The sequence below is a fragment of the Salmo salar genome, chromosome 09, assembly GCF_965601325.2.
Source record: "Salmo salar chromosome 09, fSalSal1, whole genome shotgun sequence".
Classification (NCBI taxonomy): Eukaryota; Metazoa; Chordata; class Actinopteri; order Salmoniformes; family Salmonidae; genus Salmo; species Salmo salar.
The window spans coordinates 4,291,413-4,311,897 of NC_138299.1; the positions used below are offsets into that span (position 1 = coordinate 4,291,413).

General features: G+C 42.5%; 1 protein-coding gene across 3 annotated transcripts in view; it reads left to right on the forward strand.

Annotated features, from left to right (window-relative positions):
• The window catches only part of rbks (ribokinase), an 85,524-nt gene that overhangs the window by 34,520 nt on the left and 30,519 nt on the right, over positions 1-20,485 (forward strand). For all 3 annotated transcript variants that reach the window (XM_014209961.3, XM_014209960.3, NM_001140851.1), the window contains exons 3-6: positions 5,091-5,223; positions 6,137-6,200; positions 6,505-6,567; positions 15,530-15,694. In XM_014209961.3, the coding sequence (XP_014065436.2) occupies positions 5,091-5,223; positions 6,137-6,200; positions 6,505-6,567; positions 15,530-15,694 (425 nt within the window). The remainder of the gene's footprint in view (positions 1-5,090; positions 5,224-6,136; positions 6,201-6,504; positions 6,568-15,529; positions 15,695-20,485) is intronic.

Sequence of the window (20,485 nt, forward strand, 5' to 3'; positions counted from 1 at the left end):
TGATGTGGGTTTGGGCCTAGTCCGGGAGGAGCAGTAAATCTTTCGCTTCCGACTCATTAAAGAAAAAAATCCTCATCCAGTTCGAGGTGAGTAATTGCTGTTCTGATGTCCAGAAGCTCTTTTCGGTCATAAGAAACGGTGGCGGAAACATTATGTAGAAAAAAAGTTTAAATCAGCACAGAAAAACACTCAAACTAGCACAATTGGTCAGGAGCCCGTAAAACGGCGGCCGTCCCCTCCGGTGCCATCCAGATGCAGCACTTAGAATATTTGAAAATGTATTTTTGCCAATAATTGACAAACATATACCTGTTAAGAAACTAACTGTGAGAACTGTTAGAGCCGTATGGATCGGTGATCAATTGAAAAATTGTATGATTTAAAGAAATTATGCAAAAAAGTCAGGCTACTCAGCGGATTGGTTGACATACCGTCAATTGAGAAATTGTGTGACTAAACTTAACAAAAAAATTAATAAAAAATGATATTACCAAAAACAAGATAAATGACATAAAAAACCATGCGAAAAGACTTTGTAGCACCTTCAATTATATTATGGGCAGAAAACCCAATTAATCTCCATTGTTCATTGAAGTTGATGGGTCATTTATAACAAAACCTTTCTTATAGCCAATCATTTCAATGACTATTTCACTAGTAAAGTGGACAAACTGATAAGTGAAATGACAACATTGAACAGTGAACCATCATAGTTGTGTATTGAAGATCTATTAATGAAAGAGAAGGACTGCTGATTTCAATTTGGTCAAGTTTGTGTGGAAGAGGTGGAAAAACAGTTGTTATCCATCATTATACAACGAGTGGGTCTAATCCTGAATGCTGGTTAAATCTGCATTCCAGCCGGTGTCTATTCCACATGTTATCACAGACTAAATCTATGACATTAAAATTCCTATTTACTCTGTTCCATCTGACTAAGCAGTCCACTTTCTCATCAGCCCGGCCAGGGAATTTCTAAACTTGATCTCCACTATAAAAAGCATCTAGATATTATCTCACATTTCTTTTAGACTAACATTTAGTTTTTAACAGTGGAGATTTGTATAAACCTTACTGTCTGTCTCTCAGACATTTGCAACATTGTTTCAATATTCAAATTCGATCCCATAGCTGTCCCATGTTTCTCAGCCTGTCGAAATCATGAAACATTTTCATGCAGCTAGTTTGCGGTCTTTCCAGCTTCAGTTTTAAGTTATTGTTTTAGCTGTGTTGTTGGCTAGCTCCTCTGATCAACAGTGTCCTGACGAGAGCACATTTTCTATGCCAGGCGAAATCGCCCCTCATTAGGTCATTGTTATGTATCCAAATAAATGGCACTAAAAAACAGCAAATGCAGCTATTGTTGTTATGCTGGCTGCACTGTTTGATGTGACTGTAGGTTAGCCATAGTTGGCTAGCTAGCAAGCAAGGGATAAGAATGTTGCCAGCCAGTATGGCTATGGTCGGGTTTATACAGAACAAAAAGAATGAACAACTGGATCATGTTTCTGGCAACTGACCCGATAGAACAAACGACCAGCCGGCTTGGATAGCAACCCTAGATATGTGTAGGGACTAAATATTGTGGAAGGATGAAATAGTATGAATAAATTAATCAAAATACAGTTTTTAATGAAAATATGTCAATCATTATTTGAATATGTTGGTAACCCGTTGTATAAAAGTGATAATGCCCTCGAAGCCGGTGTTTTGAGGATATATTGGCATGGTTTGCCGGTCCTCGACTTCGTCTCCGGCCTAACAACATTCGTGCCAATATATCCTTCAAACACCAGCTTCTCGGGCATTATCACTTCAGTAATGATAAGCCACCAGGTATAGACAACCTTGATGGGAAACTATGGAGAATACTAGCAGACTGTATTGCCACCCCTATTTGCCATCTTTAACCAAAGCCTAATGGAGTGTGTGTGTCCACAGGAGTGGAAGGAAGCTAAAGTAATTCCACAACCTACAAATAGTAAAAATCCCTTTGCTGGCTCCAACAGCTGCCCAATCAGTTTGCTGCCTGTTTTAGTAAACTGATGGAGAGAATTGTGTTTGATCAAATCCAATGCTATTTCGTAAAGAACAAGTTAACTACTGACTTTCAGCATGCATATAAGGCAGGGCACTCAACTTGTACTGCTCAGACTCAGATGACTGATGATTGGCTAAAAGATGACTGATGATTGGCTTATAATAAGATGATAGTTGAAGCTGTATTGTTAGATTTCAGTGCAGAATTAGATGTTATTGATCATCATTTGTAATTGAAAAAAAAAAACTCACTTGTTATGGCTTTATATCACCTGCCATCACATGGGTGGAGAGTTATTTATCCAATAGATATTAGATTATTCTTCAATGGAAGCTTCTCTAACATCAGATATGTATAGTATGGAATCCCTCAGGGCAGTTGCATTTTCACAAATAATTTGTCACTTGTCTTACAAGAAGCTAAAATTACTATGTATGCTGATGATTGGACACTCTACACATCAGCACCTACAGCCAGTGAGCTCACTGAGACTCTTAGCAAGGGGTTACAGTCAGTGTCAGAATGGGTAAATAACAATAAACCAGTCATAAAAAAACACTGAGGGTGGGTTGCACCAACATGGTTTAAATTCATCTAGGATTAGAGCTAATCTAGGTTTTGTAAATCTAGGTTTATAATTCATCAGAGATGTGTTGCACCACTTCATTTTAAATCTGGATCAGTAAATCTATGATTAACGGTTTTAAACTATGATTAGTGTGTAAATAGTATTTTTGTTGTCTCTTGGTGTCTTTCCTATATATAACTTTATTTATTGTTTCATTTTAATATAATATCTTATGTTGTTCTTGTATATTACTGTTCTGTACTTCGTCATGCATTTGTACATTTTATGTGGACCCTAGGAAGAGTAGCTGCTGCATGTGCAGTAGCTAATGAGGATACTAATAAACTAACTTAAATTATTGCTCAGCTTATAATATTGGTCATGTGTCAGAGATAGAATGTTGATCGCATGTTGTGTTTGTCCGCTAGCCCAGTGCTTTGTAATACAATTGTGAATCCTTAGCCCAGGGCTAAAGCTTAGCCCAGGGTTAACAAATGCTTGTGTGAATAAAGGGCTAAGTTAACCTAGGGCCAGTCTAGCCTGGGGCTAAGAACAATGCAGGGTGAAAAGGCCTTTGCTTTGGATGGTTATTTTTCCCATATGCAGGGGAACAGGATTCAAGTTTAAAGTTTTAATTGTCACATGCACAAGTACAGTGAAATACTTAACTTGCAAGCCCTTCCGAACAGTGCAGTAATCAATATCAAAATAATTTACCTAAAAAAATCCCACAAGAAATAAGAGAGGAAGAAAACAGGACAATGTAAGCTATATACAGGGTCAGTACCAAATGTACATTGTGCATGGATACTGGAGTAGTTTAGGTAGATACAGTGCATTCTGAAAGTATTCAGATCTTTTTCCACATTTTGTTACGTTACAGCCTTATTCCAAAAAATATTTACTTTGCTTCGTTCATTTTTGCCTCGATCCTGACTAGTCTCCCAGTCCCTGCCGCTGAAAAACATCCCCACAGCATGGTGCTGCCACCACCATGCTTCACCGTAGGGATGGTGCCAGGTTGCCTCCAGAAGTGACGCTTGGCATTCAGGCCAAAGAGTTCAATCTTGGTATCATCAGACCAGAGAATCTTGTTTCTCATGGTCTGAGAGTCTTTAGGTGACTTTTGGCAAACTCCAAGTGTGCTGTCATGTGCCTTTTACTGAGGAATTGCTTCCGTCTGGCCACTCTACCATAAAGGCCTGATTGGTTGAGTGCTGCAGAGATGGTTGTCCTGGAAGGTTCTCCCATCTCCACACAAGAACTCTGGAGCTCTGTCAGAGTGTACATCGGGTTCCTGGTCACCTCCCTGACCAAGGACTTCTCCCTCGATTTCGCAGTTTGGCCAGACGGCTAGCTCTAGGAAGAGTCTTGGTGGTTTCAAAGTTCTTCCATTTAAGAATGATGCTGCACACATTTTTTGGTACCCTTCCCCAGATCTGTGCCTCGACACAGTCCTGTCTCGGAGCTCTACGGACAATTCCTTCTTCCTCATGGCTTTGATTTTGCTCTGACATGCACTGTCAGCAGTGGGACCTTATATAGACAGGTGTGTGCCTTTCCAAGTCATGTCCAATAAATGTAATTTACCACAGGTGGACTCCAATCAAGTTGTAGAAACATCTCAAGGATGATCAATGGAAACAGAATGCACCTGAGCTCAATTTCTAGTGTCATAGCAAAGGCTCTGAATACTGATGTAAATAAGGTATTTTATTTGCACAAATTTCTGAAAAACAGTTTTCGCTTTGTCATTGATGATCCATTTTTTAAAATCCATTTTTAGAATAAGGATGTAACTTTTTCCACATTTTATTAACGTTAAGGGAATGCACTGTATGTACGTGTGGAAAAGTGACTGGTAGCATAATAAATAATAATAATAATAAGCAGCATTATAAGGTTGTGTGTGTGTGTGTGTGTGTGTGTGTGTGTGTGTGTGTGTGTGTGTGTGTGTGTGTGTGTGTGAGTGTGTGTGTGTGTGTGTGTGTGTGTGTGTGTGTGTGTGTGTGTGTGTGTGTGTGTGTGTGTGTGTGTGTGTGTGTGTGTGTGTGTGTGTGTGTGTGTGTGTGTGTGTGTGTGAGATAGGCGGATATACATGTATACAAGAGTAATAGTGACCAGTAGCAGGATAAATGGATAGATACTAATGTTAACAGCCATCACTAATCAATGAACACTGCTTAATTGTAGTAATACATCTAATCAATAATCATTTTAGCAGCAGCATAGGTGTGAGGGGGGTGTGTCTGCAAATGTGTGGCGTCAGTAGTGAGGGTGAGTGTGAGTAAGCGATTCCGCGATGTTGCAATCCCCATAGTCTGTTATTAGCAGAGATCATATCTCCAGAGTACAATTGTTGCTGTCTCAAAAATGGACATATCATTGCACCTTTGTCGTAGTTGTAAGTGACTTTAGAGTTTTACTACAGGGTTTTATGAGTCTGTGAGGGATATTTTACCTGTGCGATTTCTCCCTCAGCCAGGCACCAAGGCTACCCAAGGCGGGAGAGACCATCCACGGTCACAAGTTCTTCATTGGTTTCGGAGGCAAAGGGGCAAACCAGTGTATTCAGGCCGCTAGAATGGGAGCCAAGACTGCCATGGTCTGCAAGGTATGACAGTAAATGGCAAGCAAGCCCTCTCGCTCTCTCACTGTCCCTGTACTGTACTCAACTCTTTTTTTCCAGAACGCACTCTTTCACACTGAACTCCTCTAACCACCCCTGTCAATGCTCCGGCCCTCATTCTCCCTTGATCCGTACCATTACACATGCATAACACACACCCACAAACCACACTCCTTCAAACGCCAATTATTCCCATACATCCAACCCCAGGTCTCCAATCAGCTAGGCACAGCATAAAAAAAGGTCAGCAAAGTAGCTGAAGCCCCACCTCTGTCAAGAACAAAGGGCCCAGTCGATAAGCTGTACAACGCAGGAGCAGCTCTCCAGGCATGGGCAGAGCCCAAAAATAGATGCCCAGGCTTTTGAGAAACATCCAAGGAGGAAGGCCGCACTTCAAAGACAAAGGGGGCCTAGGCTCCCACTATAGTGCTACTACCACTGCATACTACACTTCATAGGCAGTTAGGGCACAGATGCCTCTTTGACTTCTTCCTTGAAAGCGTGGGATAAAAGTGGGGAGCCTGAGGGCGAGGTGGGGACCCCTTCAACGCCCCCCCAAACGATTTTACGATGTGGACATCCCAGAGCAGATCGAAGGATCGAGGGAAGGAGGGGAGGATGAGGGAGGAGAGGTGGACATGAGGAGGCGTCGGACGGGTGGGGTCGTCGTATCTTGAAGGCTTGGCGCGATGGCCTTGTGTGTGTTCGCACGTGTGTCTATGTGTGTGCATGTGTGCATGTGTTTGTGTGATGTGACGGCACTTTGCCAGTATGCCAGCGGGGTACGAGAAAATACAACCCGATTCTGGTTGGAGTTCACTGATCTTCAAAAAGTGTCTATCTCATGTATTGCTTAGATCCGTGTTTTCAAAGTTTCATCATAGCATTTTTATTTCAGGTTGGCAAAGACTTCTTTGGAGAAAACTACATCCAGAATTTCAAGGACAATGGTGTATCCACAGGTAAGAATACCAAAAATTACAACTTTCAAAACAACAGGCCATGCTTAAAATACAAAAAAGTTGCTGTGCTTATTTCAAAACTATCTTGAAATGCAACAGATATGCTATTTCATGGCATGCATCATCCCAGACCTTGATCGAAATAATATTTGTTTTTCTTTTAGATGTGCATCGTTTAAGACTGAGTTTGCTCAGCTTAATTGAACCAATGGAATAGTCCCAAAATTGCCAAACTATTAGAAATGAAGGAATACAACATATGTGTTGAAATGCTTCCGCTTTATTCCTCTTTTTCTCCCTCTAGAGTTTGTGGGGCAGACGGTTGACTCGGCCACTGGTGCTGCCTCCATCATTGTCAACGATGCAGGTAAACGAGGGCCGTAGACTGCCGTTAAAATGTAAAAATCCCCCCAACAAATTACCAACACATACAATCACTCACTTGCTCAATGTGCACTTACTTGGTTACTGACTCACACACACACACATACATGTGCTTTACTGAGGAGCAGAATTCACCAGATGTGCACCTACACACTAAGTGCATCTGAATGGGACGAGGATCAGTACGCACCACTCTACTACTTCCCTCTAAACCCTCCTCTGCACAGAGTGTAAAATTAGCCTGGGCTTTATCTGCATCTGTGTCTGCAAATAGAATCAGGTGATATAATGCATCGCTGATATGTGGGTGGGCGAAGCGCTTGAGTGTGAGTGTGTGCTCATGCATGTGGGTGTGTGTGAATAGTACAAATCTTGCGAATCCTGCTGAGGTACACAGGAAGTTAGTGTTTTAGGTAGAAGGGTTTGCGTTAGGGATGACTATTACCGTATAACCGACGGTAATGGATGAAAACCATCATGAAAATAAAGTAACCATCATAATTGTAAAAAAATAAACATTGTGTGGAATTTACAGCTGACTGAAGACAGGGCGGCCGGGCATTCGTGCAGAGTCCATTTCTGCCATAACATGGGCTCTTATAGTGTTGTCATGATACCATAATTTATACTTTGATAGCGACCGTTGAACATTTGAACATTGAACAATATGTTAGAATAATGAAAAAACTAGTATAACAACTACAATAACAAATATAATATATTCTCTCATCAATTTGTTTAAAAAATAAAACACCATATTGAATAACAGAAGAATATCTTCAATATTCCATATGCAAAACCATGTCTGAGACTCAGAGCACACTAAATAATTTGACAAATACATCTAAACTGTTTTCAAATGTAATTTGATACATATCAGGGTTAATTTGCTCATCTATGGCCATAATGACATTCATTAAACCTATGATTCATTATAGCTAAATCATTTAATGTATTAAAATAATAGTTTAGTTCCAAAGCGACATTAAAAAAAAACACTTTGAAGCTAATTTCTGAAGTTTCTATATTGCAATAGTCTAACACCCCATAGAAGTACAATGGATTTTGCACAGCATACTACGATTCTCAGAGTGCATTTCAACTCCCAGGGTGCAATGCTCTATCCAGGGCTGCTGGCTGACTACTGCCAGCAAGCCTAGACAAATGCGAAGCAGTCTAAATATATTGCTGGCATAACTACGTTATTTCACATTACTTTTGGGTTGTAGTCCTATTATAATGCTCACATGAATGTCATGCTAAATATATGTTCATGTCATTCAAAAATAATGGAATTGAGATGCTAGTAATCTCTCGTGGACAGATGAAACGGTGAGAATCTGTCAAGGCTGTGATTACGAATAGCAGTAGTTCCTGGTTTGGGATTTTCATCATTGATTATTTGGACAAATCAGGATTGGGCGAAGGTAGTTCTTAAATTGGTGCAATGATTTTCAAGCCTGGGTGCGGATGATAAATGGTTTCCACTACATTCCACAAACTCAAAATTGGCTATATTGTAAAAATGTATCAAAACAAAAATTAAATCTTTGGCCATTATAAACACGTGTGAAATTACGGAAGAGAGGGGTTTGGCTGAGAGTTTCCTTTCGCGAAGGAGGAGACTTCGCTTCCTTCGCGCAAAGGTAATCACAATCGTTAACAACATCCCCCCCAGAAGTAAAACAGGAAATTACACATTTTCGCGACATAATTTTCCTTCTGGGTAACCAAGATTAAGTTGCTAGAAGAATGTTACAATGCAAATGTCATGTGTAAAATAGTTTGTAGTTTTGGAGCTAAACCTCCCTTGCACTGCTTTGTAAAACCTTTTGCTTAGTTGTTTCTGTTGACTGGCCCTCGTCATCTGCTTTGTAATCAAAGTATTCCCAATGTTTGCTTCTGGAGACAGTTTTGTCAACAAGTTGCTGGCATGGAGGTATTATGTTTTTGTTTGAAGAAGTCAAATGTCATAATTTTGGCTCGCCCTTTGTCAGCTGTAAGCGCATGTAGCCTGGCTAGCTTACTATTGCCTCCTTGAAAAGATTCAGACAAATTACTATACAGACTAGATCCTCTCAATTGGTATATGACGTGAGACATATTTCACACAACTACCGAAAGTAACACAAATTCCAGTACTGAACTGTTTTTCATGTTCTAAACTCAGCAAAAAAAGGCGTCCCTTTTTCAGGACCCTGTCTTTCAAAGATAATAACTTCACAGATCTTCATTGTAACGGGTTTAAACACTGTTTCCCATGCTTGTTCAATGAACCGTAAACAATTAATGAACATGCACCTGTGGAACGGTCGTTAAGACACTAACAGCTTACAGACGGTCGGCAATTAAGGTCACAGTTATGAAAACTTAGGACACTAAAGAGGCCTTTCTACTGACTCTGAAAAACACCAAAAGAAAGATGCCCAGGGTCCCTGCTCATCTGCGTGAACGTGCCTTAGGCATGCTGCAAGGAGGCATGAGGACTGCAGATGTGGACAAGGCAATAAATTGCAGTGTCCGTACTGTGAGACGCCTAAGACAGCACTAAAGGGAGACAGGACGGACAGCTGATCGTCCTCGCAGCGGCAGACCACGTGTAACAACACCTGCACAGGATCGGTACATCCGAATATCACACCTGCGGGACAGGCACAGGATGGCAACAACAACTGCCCGAGTTACACCAGGAACGCACAATCCCTCCATCAGTGCTCAGACTGTCCGCAATAGGCTGAGAGAGGCTGGACTGAGGGCTTATAGGCCTGTTGTAAGGCAGGTCCTCACTAGACAGTGATGGTCGGATTCGTGTTTATCGTCGAAGGAATGAGCGTTACACCGAGGCCTGTACTATGGAGCGGGATCGATTTGGAGGTGGAGGGTCCGTCATGGTCTGGGGCGGTGTGTCACAGCATCATCGGATTGAGCTTGTTGTCATTGCAGGCAATCTCAACGCTGTGCGTTACAGGGAAGACTTCCTCCTCCCTCGTGGTACCCTTCCTGCAGGCTCATCCTGACATGACCCTCCAGCATGACAATGCCACCAGCCATACTGCTCGTTCTGTGCGTGATTTCCTGCAAGACAGGAATGTCAGTGTTCTGCCATGGCCAGCGAAGAGCTCGGATCTCAATCCCATTGAGCACGTCTGAGACCTGTTGGATCGGAGGGTGAGGGCTAGGGCCATTCCCCCGAGAAATGTCCGGGAACTTGCAGGTGCCTTGGTGGAAGAGTGGGCTAACATCTCACAGCAAGAACTGGCAAATCTGGTGCAGTCCATGAGGAGGAGTACTGCAGTACTTAATGCAGCTGGTGGCAACACCAGATACTGACTGTTACTTTTGATTTTGACCCCCCCCCCCCCTTTGTTCAGGGACACATTATTCAATTTCTGTTAGTCACATGCCTGTGGAACTTGTTCAGTCTATGTCTCAGTTGTTGAAACATGTTATTTTCATACAAATATTTATGCCTCCCTGATGCAGTGAAAAAGAAAAAGGAAGTAGGCTTTATACGACATTAGTGCAGACCCATCACATTTGTTGCTTATCTGGATTCACTGGTTATACGCACCAACCAAACTTGGGAGAGCACGATGGTCCTCTTTTGATTAGTAACTGCTTCCAGGCCTGCTATGATGTTCAGCTAGAAATGGTTAGTATGCTTGGAACTGGGGATGGGCTAGCTAATCCAGAATCACAATGGTTTAGCCTATTTGAACTTGACTGGAGCCCCGTAGTAAAGATTGGAGTCTTGCAGTGCACATTTGCCTATTCCTATTTACGATAACCTATTTCAATAAATATGTGATACAGAACGCAAAAGAGGAATGTAGGCCACACAATGCAGAGAATTCCACCAAAGCAGCGCAAAATGTCCAGTCAGAAAGTATTGTTTCTTTCTGACTCTCTCTGTCAGATGCATTAGGTTATAGCCTAAACATATTCATTATTTTTTATATATATATATAATGGACACTCCTAATGGACACCTATCTTGTGTTTAGCTGTTTTAAAAAAAACGGTCTATATTCCCTTCTCTCTGCATCCCGATTAAACAATGAATGTAACGGAGTTCCATCTCAAAAAGTTATTTGAATAGCCTGTAATGTAAGTTAGCCAGGGGACTAATACTGAGAGAGAACAACCAATATCAATAGCCTTTAGAAAAGTCGAATGACAAGTTTATTTAAGTTTAAGCTTATTAAGAAAGAAAAATATCCATGCTGGCCGGGAAAATCCCTCCAAGCGAGGTTGAAAACCAAATGGCCAAAAACCTATCCTCATTCCTCCTACTGGCCTATCATAAAAGCTTTAAGACAAGTTAAAATGATGAACAGTAGCTTATATCCCAAATATTCTAGCCTACGAAGGTGTTGTCCTAAAGTTGTGGCTTTTTAAAATAAGAGTGAAAGTCTATAGACTAAGCAAGTGGTCACCAACCGGTCGCTCTCCAAGGCATTCCTAGTCCATCACCAAACATTTCTGTAAAAAACCCAACGATAAAGCCTAGCGTTCCTACTTTTTTTTATTTGTTTCATGCTGTTGGCGGTAGGTGCACTTGATTCATCATTTTTAACCATTTCATGTGTCTGAAGGTAGAACTCCGCCTACCCGGCAAGCCCAGGGAGCAAATCAAGTGCACCTATAGGCCTACCACTGGCCTGTCAGATAGCTCAGTTCACCATCTCTGCACAGTTTCCTCGAGCCATAGACTGTAAAAAGAAGCCTCGAACGCACACCAAAGTTGATACTATGAGATTTCAAAACTTTAAAACCACGACTAGAGAGAATAATGCAAATAGCTGCAGTTTTTATGAGTAAGTTACTTGTTATTCAGCACTGTCAACACTTTGTTCAACACTAAGCGTTCACCCAAAATACGTGTCCACCCAACTTCCACTCACGCTACAACCAGCACTGCAGCTGTAATGAATGAGTATAGCAAAGTGTTCTGATAAACCTGCATTGGGGATTGTTATTATTAGCGGCTTGAATTTTCTAATATCGAGGAATATTTCACCTTCTCTTTTCATAGAAGTAACAACATGAATTGGTGCATGAGGCAGAAATAATGCAGTGCGACTTGAGTTTAGCCATCAGCTGGAAGTCTGTGTGCCCTTTTCTCAGTGGAGGGAGAGCAGAGGGACGGTGAGTCAGGTGAGAGGCTCGCTCCCTCCCATCAGACTGACCATTAGTTGCAGGCCGTCAGTCCAGTAAAAAAAAAAAATCATAATCAAATGACTATGCTCACTAGGGCTGACCCCAATTAGTCGACTGGTCGATTGTTTGGTCGATAGGCTATTGATCAACCAAGATTTCTTTTTTTGTCGAGCAGTAGAAAATATATAAAAAGAAAATGATGGCACACGCCACAATCCATTGACTAATCCATTGCAGAGGCCGCGTGGATGGCACAGTCCAAGAAGAAGGGGAGGGTGGCTAAAATGTACAATGCACGTCTCTCCAGAATGCTTTCTCTGACCAATGTGTGCACATTCATCGTTTCATAACTTCATTGTGTGAATTCTTTGCCTAGATTGTTGGTGTCTATCAATTCCCCATCACATATCACCAGTAGTAGCCTACATTTACCATTCATTCATAGCATTTCTAATCTACAATGTTTGTTTGGTTATGGTAATTTCTGTTAATGCATTCCGTATTAACTTATTCCGGTCTTTTACCGTTCTCATTGCCTTATTCGAAAATGGATTCTAAAATGTTGCAGCCTTATTTTTAACGACAAAGCGAAAACAGTTTTTTAGACATTTTTGCAAATGTATAAAAATCACATTACGTAAGGATTCAGACCCTTTACTCAGTACTTTGTTGAAGCACCTTTGGCAGCAATTACAGCCTCAAGTCTTCTTGGGTATGACGCTACAAGCTTGGCACACCTGTATTTGGGGAGTTTGTCCCATTCTTCTCTGCAGATCATCTCAAGCTTTGTCAGGTTGGATGGGGAGCATCAATGCACAGCTATTTTCAGATCTCTCCATCGATCAGGTTCAATTCCGGGCTCTGGCTGGGCCACTCAAGGACATTCAGAGACTTGTCCTGAAGCCACTCCTGCGTTGTCTTGGCTGTGTGCTAAGGGTCATTATCCTGTTGGAAGGTGAACCTTCGCCCCGGTCCTGAGCGTCCGGAGCAGGTTTTCATCAAGGATCTCTCTACTTTGCTCCGTTCATCTTTCCCTTTATCCTGACCAGTCTCCCAGTCCCTGCCGCTAAAAAAACATCCCCACAGCACGATGCTGCCACCAACATGCTTCACTGTAGGGATGGTTCCAGGTTTCCTCCAGACGTGACGCTTTGCATTCAGGACAAAGAGTTCAATCTTGGTTTTATCAAACCAGAGAATGTTGTTTCTCATGGTCTGAGAGTCTTTAGGTGCCTTTTGGCAAATTCCAAGTAGAGTGTCAAGTGCCTTTTACTGAGGAGTGGCTTCCGTCTGGCCACTCTACCATAAATGCCTGATTGGTGGAGTGCTGCAGAGATGGTTGTCCTTCTGGAAGTTTTTCCCATCTCCACAGAGGTACTCTGGAGCTCGGTCAAAGTGACCATCGGGTTCTTGGTCACCTCCCTGACCAAGGCCCTTCTCAGTTTGGCCAGGCTGCCAGCTCTAGGAAGAGTCTTGGTGGTTCCAAACTTCTTTCATTTAAGAATGATGGAGGCCACTGTGTTCTTGGGGACCTTCAATGCTGCAGCAATTTTTTGGTACCCTTCCCCAGATCTGTGCCTCGACACAATCCTGTCTCGGAGCTCTACGGACAATTCCTTCGACCTCATGGCTTGGTTTTTGCTCTGACATGCACTGTCCACTGCGGGACCTTAAATAGACAGGTGTGTGCCTTTCATGTCCAATCAACTGAATTTACCAAAGGTGGACTCTGATCAAGTTGTCGTGTCACGTATACTCCCTCTCTGGCATCTATGTCATCAGGCTGCTGATTTATCCCGCACACATGTCACCATCGTCTTGCGCACCTGCGCCTCATGACACTCACCTGGACTCCATCAGCTCCTTGATTATCTTCCCTATATCTGTCACTCCCCTTGGTTCTTTCCTCAGGTGTTATTGACTTTGTTTCATGTTGGTGTGTTGTTTGTGTTTCATGTTTATTGTTTTGTTTATTTATTAAAACACTCCCTGTACTTGCTTCCCGACTCTCAGTGCACTCGTTACATGTAGAAACATCTCAAGGTTGATCAATGGAAACAGGATGCCCCTGAGCTCAATTTCGAGTCTCATAGCAAAGGGTCTGAATACTTATGTAAATAAGGTATTTCTGTTTTTTATTTTTTATAAATTTGCTAACATTTCTAAAAACCTGTTTTCACTTTGTCATTATGGGGTATTGTGTGTATATTGATGAGGAAATATTTGTATTTAATACATTTTAGAATAAGGCTGTAACGTAACAAAATGTGGAAAAAGCCAAGGGGTCTGAATACTTTCGAAATGCACTGTATATGGAAAAAAATACACCAATCGATTGGTCGAAAGAACAGACGACTTTTGGTCAACCAAGATGTTTTTTAGTCGGGAACAGCCCCAATGCTCACTCAGCTGTGCTTCACCTGTAATACTAAAATGATCTATTACCAGTGTGATCATATACCACATTTATATATATCATTTCAAAATGGTCTGAGAAGAACAACATTGGCAGGGCAATTCAAGGATAGCCAGTATGCAGTGATGATATATTGGGCCTATAGCCTACTGCATAAACCTCATTGCTACAGAACTGTTTTTAATTGGTTAGTGTTGCATAGGCTTAAGTTCGTTTTAAGCAAATCTGAGCGTGAGATCTCGGCTTGCATTTGACACACAAAGGGATCTTGACTCAGAAAACTCTAGGCATAAGCTTTTTTCAATCACAGCTTTATGAGAGTTAGAACAAACAATATTATTTATTTTTCTATTATTTTATGAGGCAAATAAAGTAATTATTATCCAGTTCTAAACGCAGTAGACTGCTTCTATCCAGCCCATGTCACTACGGTAAGACAGCTTGTTCCTCATCAGACAGTCACTGCTCCATCCACCATCCACTGAAGCTCCTCCACCAGAAAGGAATATTAGAAAACATTTGCCTGCACTTAGCTTCTGCCCAGGCTTTCCACATCTTTCGTCATGATTCGTCCAGGTGCATTCGATTTTGCACTATAGCCCAACTATTGTTATAGCCCCCCCCCCCCCCCAAAAAAAGAATGTGTATATCACGATAGGACAAAGCCCAACACTACTAACCAGTGTGATATAAACGGGTACAATAGATTGAGATTCTCGTTGAAAACAACAGTCCATGGTCATTTTCATTTTAACTCAATCCAGGAAATGAATTTATATTTTGGATTCACTTTCTAAAGATGATTTGACAGGACGTACAATTGTTGAATGGCAGTTCATTTCTTGAATCCACTGAGCAAATGTGGTTCAAGCATCTCAGACCCCTGCGATTCAGCTACAAATTGTTCAACAATACCCATTAAAAAAAACACAGCTAGTCATTCCAGGTGCATAGTGTTGGAGTACTAAAACACAGTCAGAGGAGATTGGAGCATGTCGAAGGGCCAGTCCAAGGCTCAGTCTAACAATGTGGCAGAATCTCTTCTAAGCCCAACAGAACAGCAAGTGTGGAGTGAACAAAACATTTTTGGAACACCCAGTCTAATTTCATCATATCTGCAACAATGAAGTAGCAAGCAAAGGGTGTGTGTGTGTGTGTGTGTGTGTGTGTGTGTGTGTGTGTGTGTGTGTGTGTGTGTGTGTGTGTGTGTGTGTGTGTGTGTGTGTGTGTGTGTGTGTGTGTGTGTGTGTGTGTGTGACACACATAAAAACACAGTACATACCTATGCTGTCGTAAGCGAGGGCCAGTGACTCTCCTGCCCCGTCATCATCTTTCCATTTGGTCACTTTCGGTTGTGTCACGTCCGCAGGGGAGAACGCCATTGTGATCGTGGCTGGTGCCAACCTGCTACTGGGTGGTGAGGATCTGCGGCGGGCACTGCCAGCCTTAAGCCGTGCCAAGGTAATGGTGTGCCAGCTGGAGGTCAGCCCGGACACCTCCCTGCAGGCCCTGCGCCTGTCCCATGAGAACAACGGTCAGTCTGGACGTCTATCTATGTACTGTCTTCGTACTGTCTACCTCTGTCTGTCTACATCTTTCTGTCTGTCGGCCTGTCCCATGAGAACAACGGTACGTCTGGGCGTCTGTCTGCTTTGTCTGTCTGTCTGTGTTCGTACAGTCTGTCTGTCCTGAAGCAACACTCGACAATCTCTGTTCCAACCTACAGTGAGTCATCAGGGAATGTCTTTTAGATTCTGATTTATCAAGAACTAAGCCTGCTTTACTGGCACAATCCTCTATTCATTCATACATTATTGAAATTGACACTGAGGCCCTATCTTTGTTGTTCAGAATAACATCCCTAGCTATATATACAATGGGGTCTGAAATGATTGACACCCTTGTTAAAGATGAGCAAAAATGACAGTGTAAAATAAATCATTACATATATTTTATGCTGAATGAAATTATGAAATTATAATATTTTATACTAATAAAATTGTTCAGAGAAAGAGATTTTGTAGTAAACTTTTAATTTTTTTAGGGGTAAAAATTGACAGCCTTGTTTTTATTCCCTTTCAATACCTCAGCTTACGAGGATAACGAACGACACTGAGCCTTTTTCAAAAATCTTTTATGAGCTGGAGAACACATTGGGAGGGATCTTAGACCATTCCTCCATACAGAATCCTTCCAGATCCTTGATATCCTTAGACTGGGCATTTCCAAAGAGCTCTATTTTCATGTCATCTGACCAAAGTACCGGTTCCAATCCAAGTGCCAATGCCATTTCAAATCAAATCAAATTTGATTTTTCACATGCGCCAAATACAATAGGTGTAGACCTTACAGTGAAATGCTTACTTACAAGCCCTTAACCAACAATGCAGTTCAAGAAATAGAGTTAATAAAATATTTACTAAATAAACCTAAAGTAAAAAAAAAAAAAAAAATATCAATCAAAAAGTAACACAATGCATTTACATAACAATAACGAGGCTATATACAGGGGGTACTGGTACCAAGTCAATGTGTGGGGGTACAGGTTAGTCGATGTCACGCTGGTATAAATGATTCGGGAGACAGACGCAGGAATGCGTAATAGTTTTTTTTTTATGTAGCCAAATTACGGCGTGCCGTGTAAAGGCACGGGGACGAAGACCAAACAAACACTTAACAAAATACAGGGTTGAAACCCAAACAAAAGAGCGAGGAGTACCTCGAATAAATAACACTAGCGCACAATGATTAACACACGGGACGAGACCCGTAATCATCTGCGCAATCCACAAGGGCACGAAAGCCAAAACATACAGCACAGGTACTCACACGCACCAATGGACATAGTTACAATTATCGACCGCCCAATGGAAACCAAAGGGCACATATATACAAATACAATCAGTGGGAATAGGGGCCAGGTGTGCGTAATGAAAGTTCCGGAGGGATCAGTGACAGTCGAGGTAATTTGTAAAGTGACTGTGCATAGATAATAAACAGCGAGTAGCAGCAGTGTAAAAACAAAGGGGGGGGGGGGGTTAATGTGGTCAATGGTCAATCCTTCACTCATGCTGCCAAACATACCCTCATTAAACTGACCATCCTACCGATCCTCGACTTCGGCGTTGTCATCTATAAAATAGCCTCCAACACTACTCAACAAATTGGATGCAGTCTATCACAGTGCCATCCGGTTTGTCACCAAAGCCCCATATACTACCCACCACTGCGACCTGCACGCTCTCGTTGGTTGGCCCTCGCTTCATACTCGTCGCCAAACCCACTGGCTACAGGTTATCTACAAGTCTCTGCTAGGTAAAGCCCCGCCTTATCTCAGCTCACTGGTCACCATAGCAGCACCCACTCGTAGCACGCGCTCCAGCAGGTATATCTCACTGGTCACCCCCAAAGCCAATTTCTCCTTTGGTCACCTTTCCTTCCAGTTCTCTGCTGCCAATGACTGGAACAAACTGCAAAAATCACTGAAGCTGGAGACTCATATCTCCCTCACTAGCTTTAAGCACCAGCTGTCAGAGCAGCTCACAGATCACTGCACCTGTACATAGCCCATCTGTAAACAGCCCATCTATCTACCTCATCCCCATACTGTATTTATTTATTTATCTTGCTCCTTTGCACCCCAGTATCTCTACTTGCACATTCATCTTCTGCACATCTACCATTCCAGTGTTTAATTGCTATATTGTAATTACTTCGTCACCATGGCCTATTTATTGGCTTAACTCCCTTATCTTACCTCATTTGTAGTCACTGTATATAGACTTTTTCTTTTTTTCTACTGTATTATTGACTGTATGTTTTGTTTATTCCATGTGTAACTCTGTGTTGTTGTATGTGTCGAATTGCTATGCTTCATCTTGGCCAGGTCACAGTTGCAAATGAGAACTTGTTCTCTACTAGCCTACCTGGTTAAATAAAGGTGAAATAAAAAAAAAAGTAAATAGTCCGGGTGGCCATTTGATTAGTTGTTCAGCAGTCTTATGGCTTGGGGGTAGAAGCTGTTAAGGAGCCTTTTGGTCCTAGACTTGGCACTCCAGTACCGCTTGCCGTGCGGTAGTAGAGAGAACACTCTATGACTTGGGTGACCGGAGTCTTTGACAATTTTTTTGGGCCTTCCTCTGACACCGCCTAGTATATAGGTCCTGGATGTCAGGAAGCTTGGCCCCAGTGATGTACTGGGCCGTACACACTACACTCTGTAGTGCCTTACGGTCAGATGCCGAGCAGTTGCCATACCAGGCGGTGATGCAACCGGTCAGGATGCTCTCGATGGTGCAGCTGTAGAACTTTTTGAGGATCTGGGGACCCATGCCAAATCTTTTCAGTCTCCTAGGGGGAAAGGTGTTGTCTTGTCTTGGTGTGTTTGTACCATGATAGTTTGTTGGTGATGTGGACACCAAGGAACTTGAATCTCTTGAACCGCTCCACTTAAATCACGTCGATGTTAATGGGGGCGTGTTCGGCCCTCCTTTTCCTATAGTCCACGATCAGCTCCTTTGTCTTGCTCACATTGAGAGAGAGAGGTTGTTGTCCTGGCACCACACTGCCAGGTCTCTGACCTCCATATAGGCTGTCTCATCGTTGTCGGTGATCAGGCCTACCACTGTTGTGTCGTCATCATACTTAATGATGATGTTGGAGTTGTGCTTGACCACGCAGTCGTGGGTGAACACGGAGTACAGGAGGGAACTAAAGAAGCACAACTGAGGGGCCCCAGTGTTGAGGATCATTGTTGCAGATGTGTTGTTGCCTACCCTTACCACCTGGGGGTGGCCCGTCAGGAAATCCAGGATCCAGTTGCAGAGGGAGGTGTTTAGTCCCAGGGTCCTTAGCTTGGTGATGAGCTTTGTGGGCAATATGGTGTTGAACGCTGAGCTGTAGTCAATGAACAGCATTCTCACATAGGTGTTCCTTTTGTCCAGGTGGGAAAGGGCAGTGTTGAGTGAGATTGAAATTGCGTCATCTGTGGATCTGTTGGGGTGGTATGGAAATTGGAGTGGGTCTAGGGTTTCTGGCATGATGGTGTTTATGTAAGCCATGACCAGCCTTTCAAAGCACTTCATGGCTACCGACGTGAGTGCTACAGGGTGGTAATCATTTAGGCAGGTTAACTTCGCTTTCTTGGCCACAGGGACTTTGGTAGTCTGAAACATATAGGTATTATAGACTCGGCCATTGAGAGGTTGAAAATCCTTGCATGCTTTGAGTACATGTCCTGGTAATGTCACGGATGTCGTAGGAAGTGGACCAAGGTGCAGCGGGTTGAGTGCTCATTTTAACTTTATTAAGAACACTGACGAAACAAAACAAGAAAACGAACGGACGACAAACAGTAATGCAGGCTGTACACAGCTATGCACAAACAACCTCCCACAATTCCCATAACAAACACACCCCTAATTATAGGACCTTCATCAGAGGCAACGAGAAACAGCTGCCTCCAATGGAAGGCCCCAATCCCAATAAACTAAACATAGAACTAAACACCCTAGATCAGACATAGAAATACACAACATAGAACTTAACCAAAAACCCCAGACTAATCTAAACAAACACCCCTCTACAAAACACATATACCAACAAACCCCGAACCACATAAAACAAACACCCCCTGCCACGTCCTGACCAAACTATAATAACAAATAACCCCTTTACTGGTCAGGACGTGACAGGTAATCCGTCTGGCCCCGCGGCTTTGTGAATGTTGACCTGTTTAAAGGTCTTGTTCACATCGGCTACAGAGAGCATGATCACACAGTCGTCCGGTACAGCTGGTGCTCTCATGCATGCTTCAGTGTTGCTTGCCTCGAAGCGAGCATAAAAGGCATTTAGCTCATCTGGTAGGCTCACATCACTGGGCAGCTCGTGGCTGGGTTTCCCTTTGTAGTCCGTAATAGTTTTCAAGCCCTGCCACATCTGACGAGCGTCAGAGCCGGTGTAGTAGGATTCAATCATTGCCTGTTTGATGGTTCATCTGAGGGCATAGCAGTATGTTTTATAAGAGGTCAGATTTGCCAAATGGAGGGCGAGGGAGATCTTTGTATGTGTCTTTGTGTGTGGAATAAAGGTTTTTTTTCCTCTGGTTGCACTTCTGGATAAGCATTTTCTTGTTTGCTTATGGCCTTATACAGCTCGTTGAGTGTGGTCTTAGTGCCTGCATCGGTTTGTGGTGGTAAATAGATAGCTACGAATAATATAGATGAGAACTCTCTTGGTAGATAGTGTGGTCTACAGCTTATCATGAGGTATTCTACCTCAGGTGAGCAATACCTCGAGACTTCTTTAATATTTACGTAGCTACTCT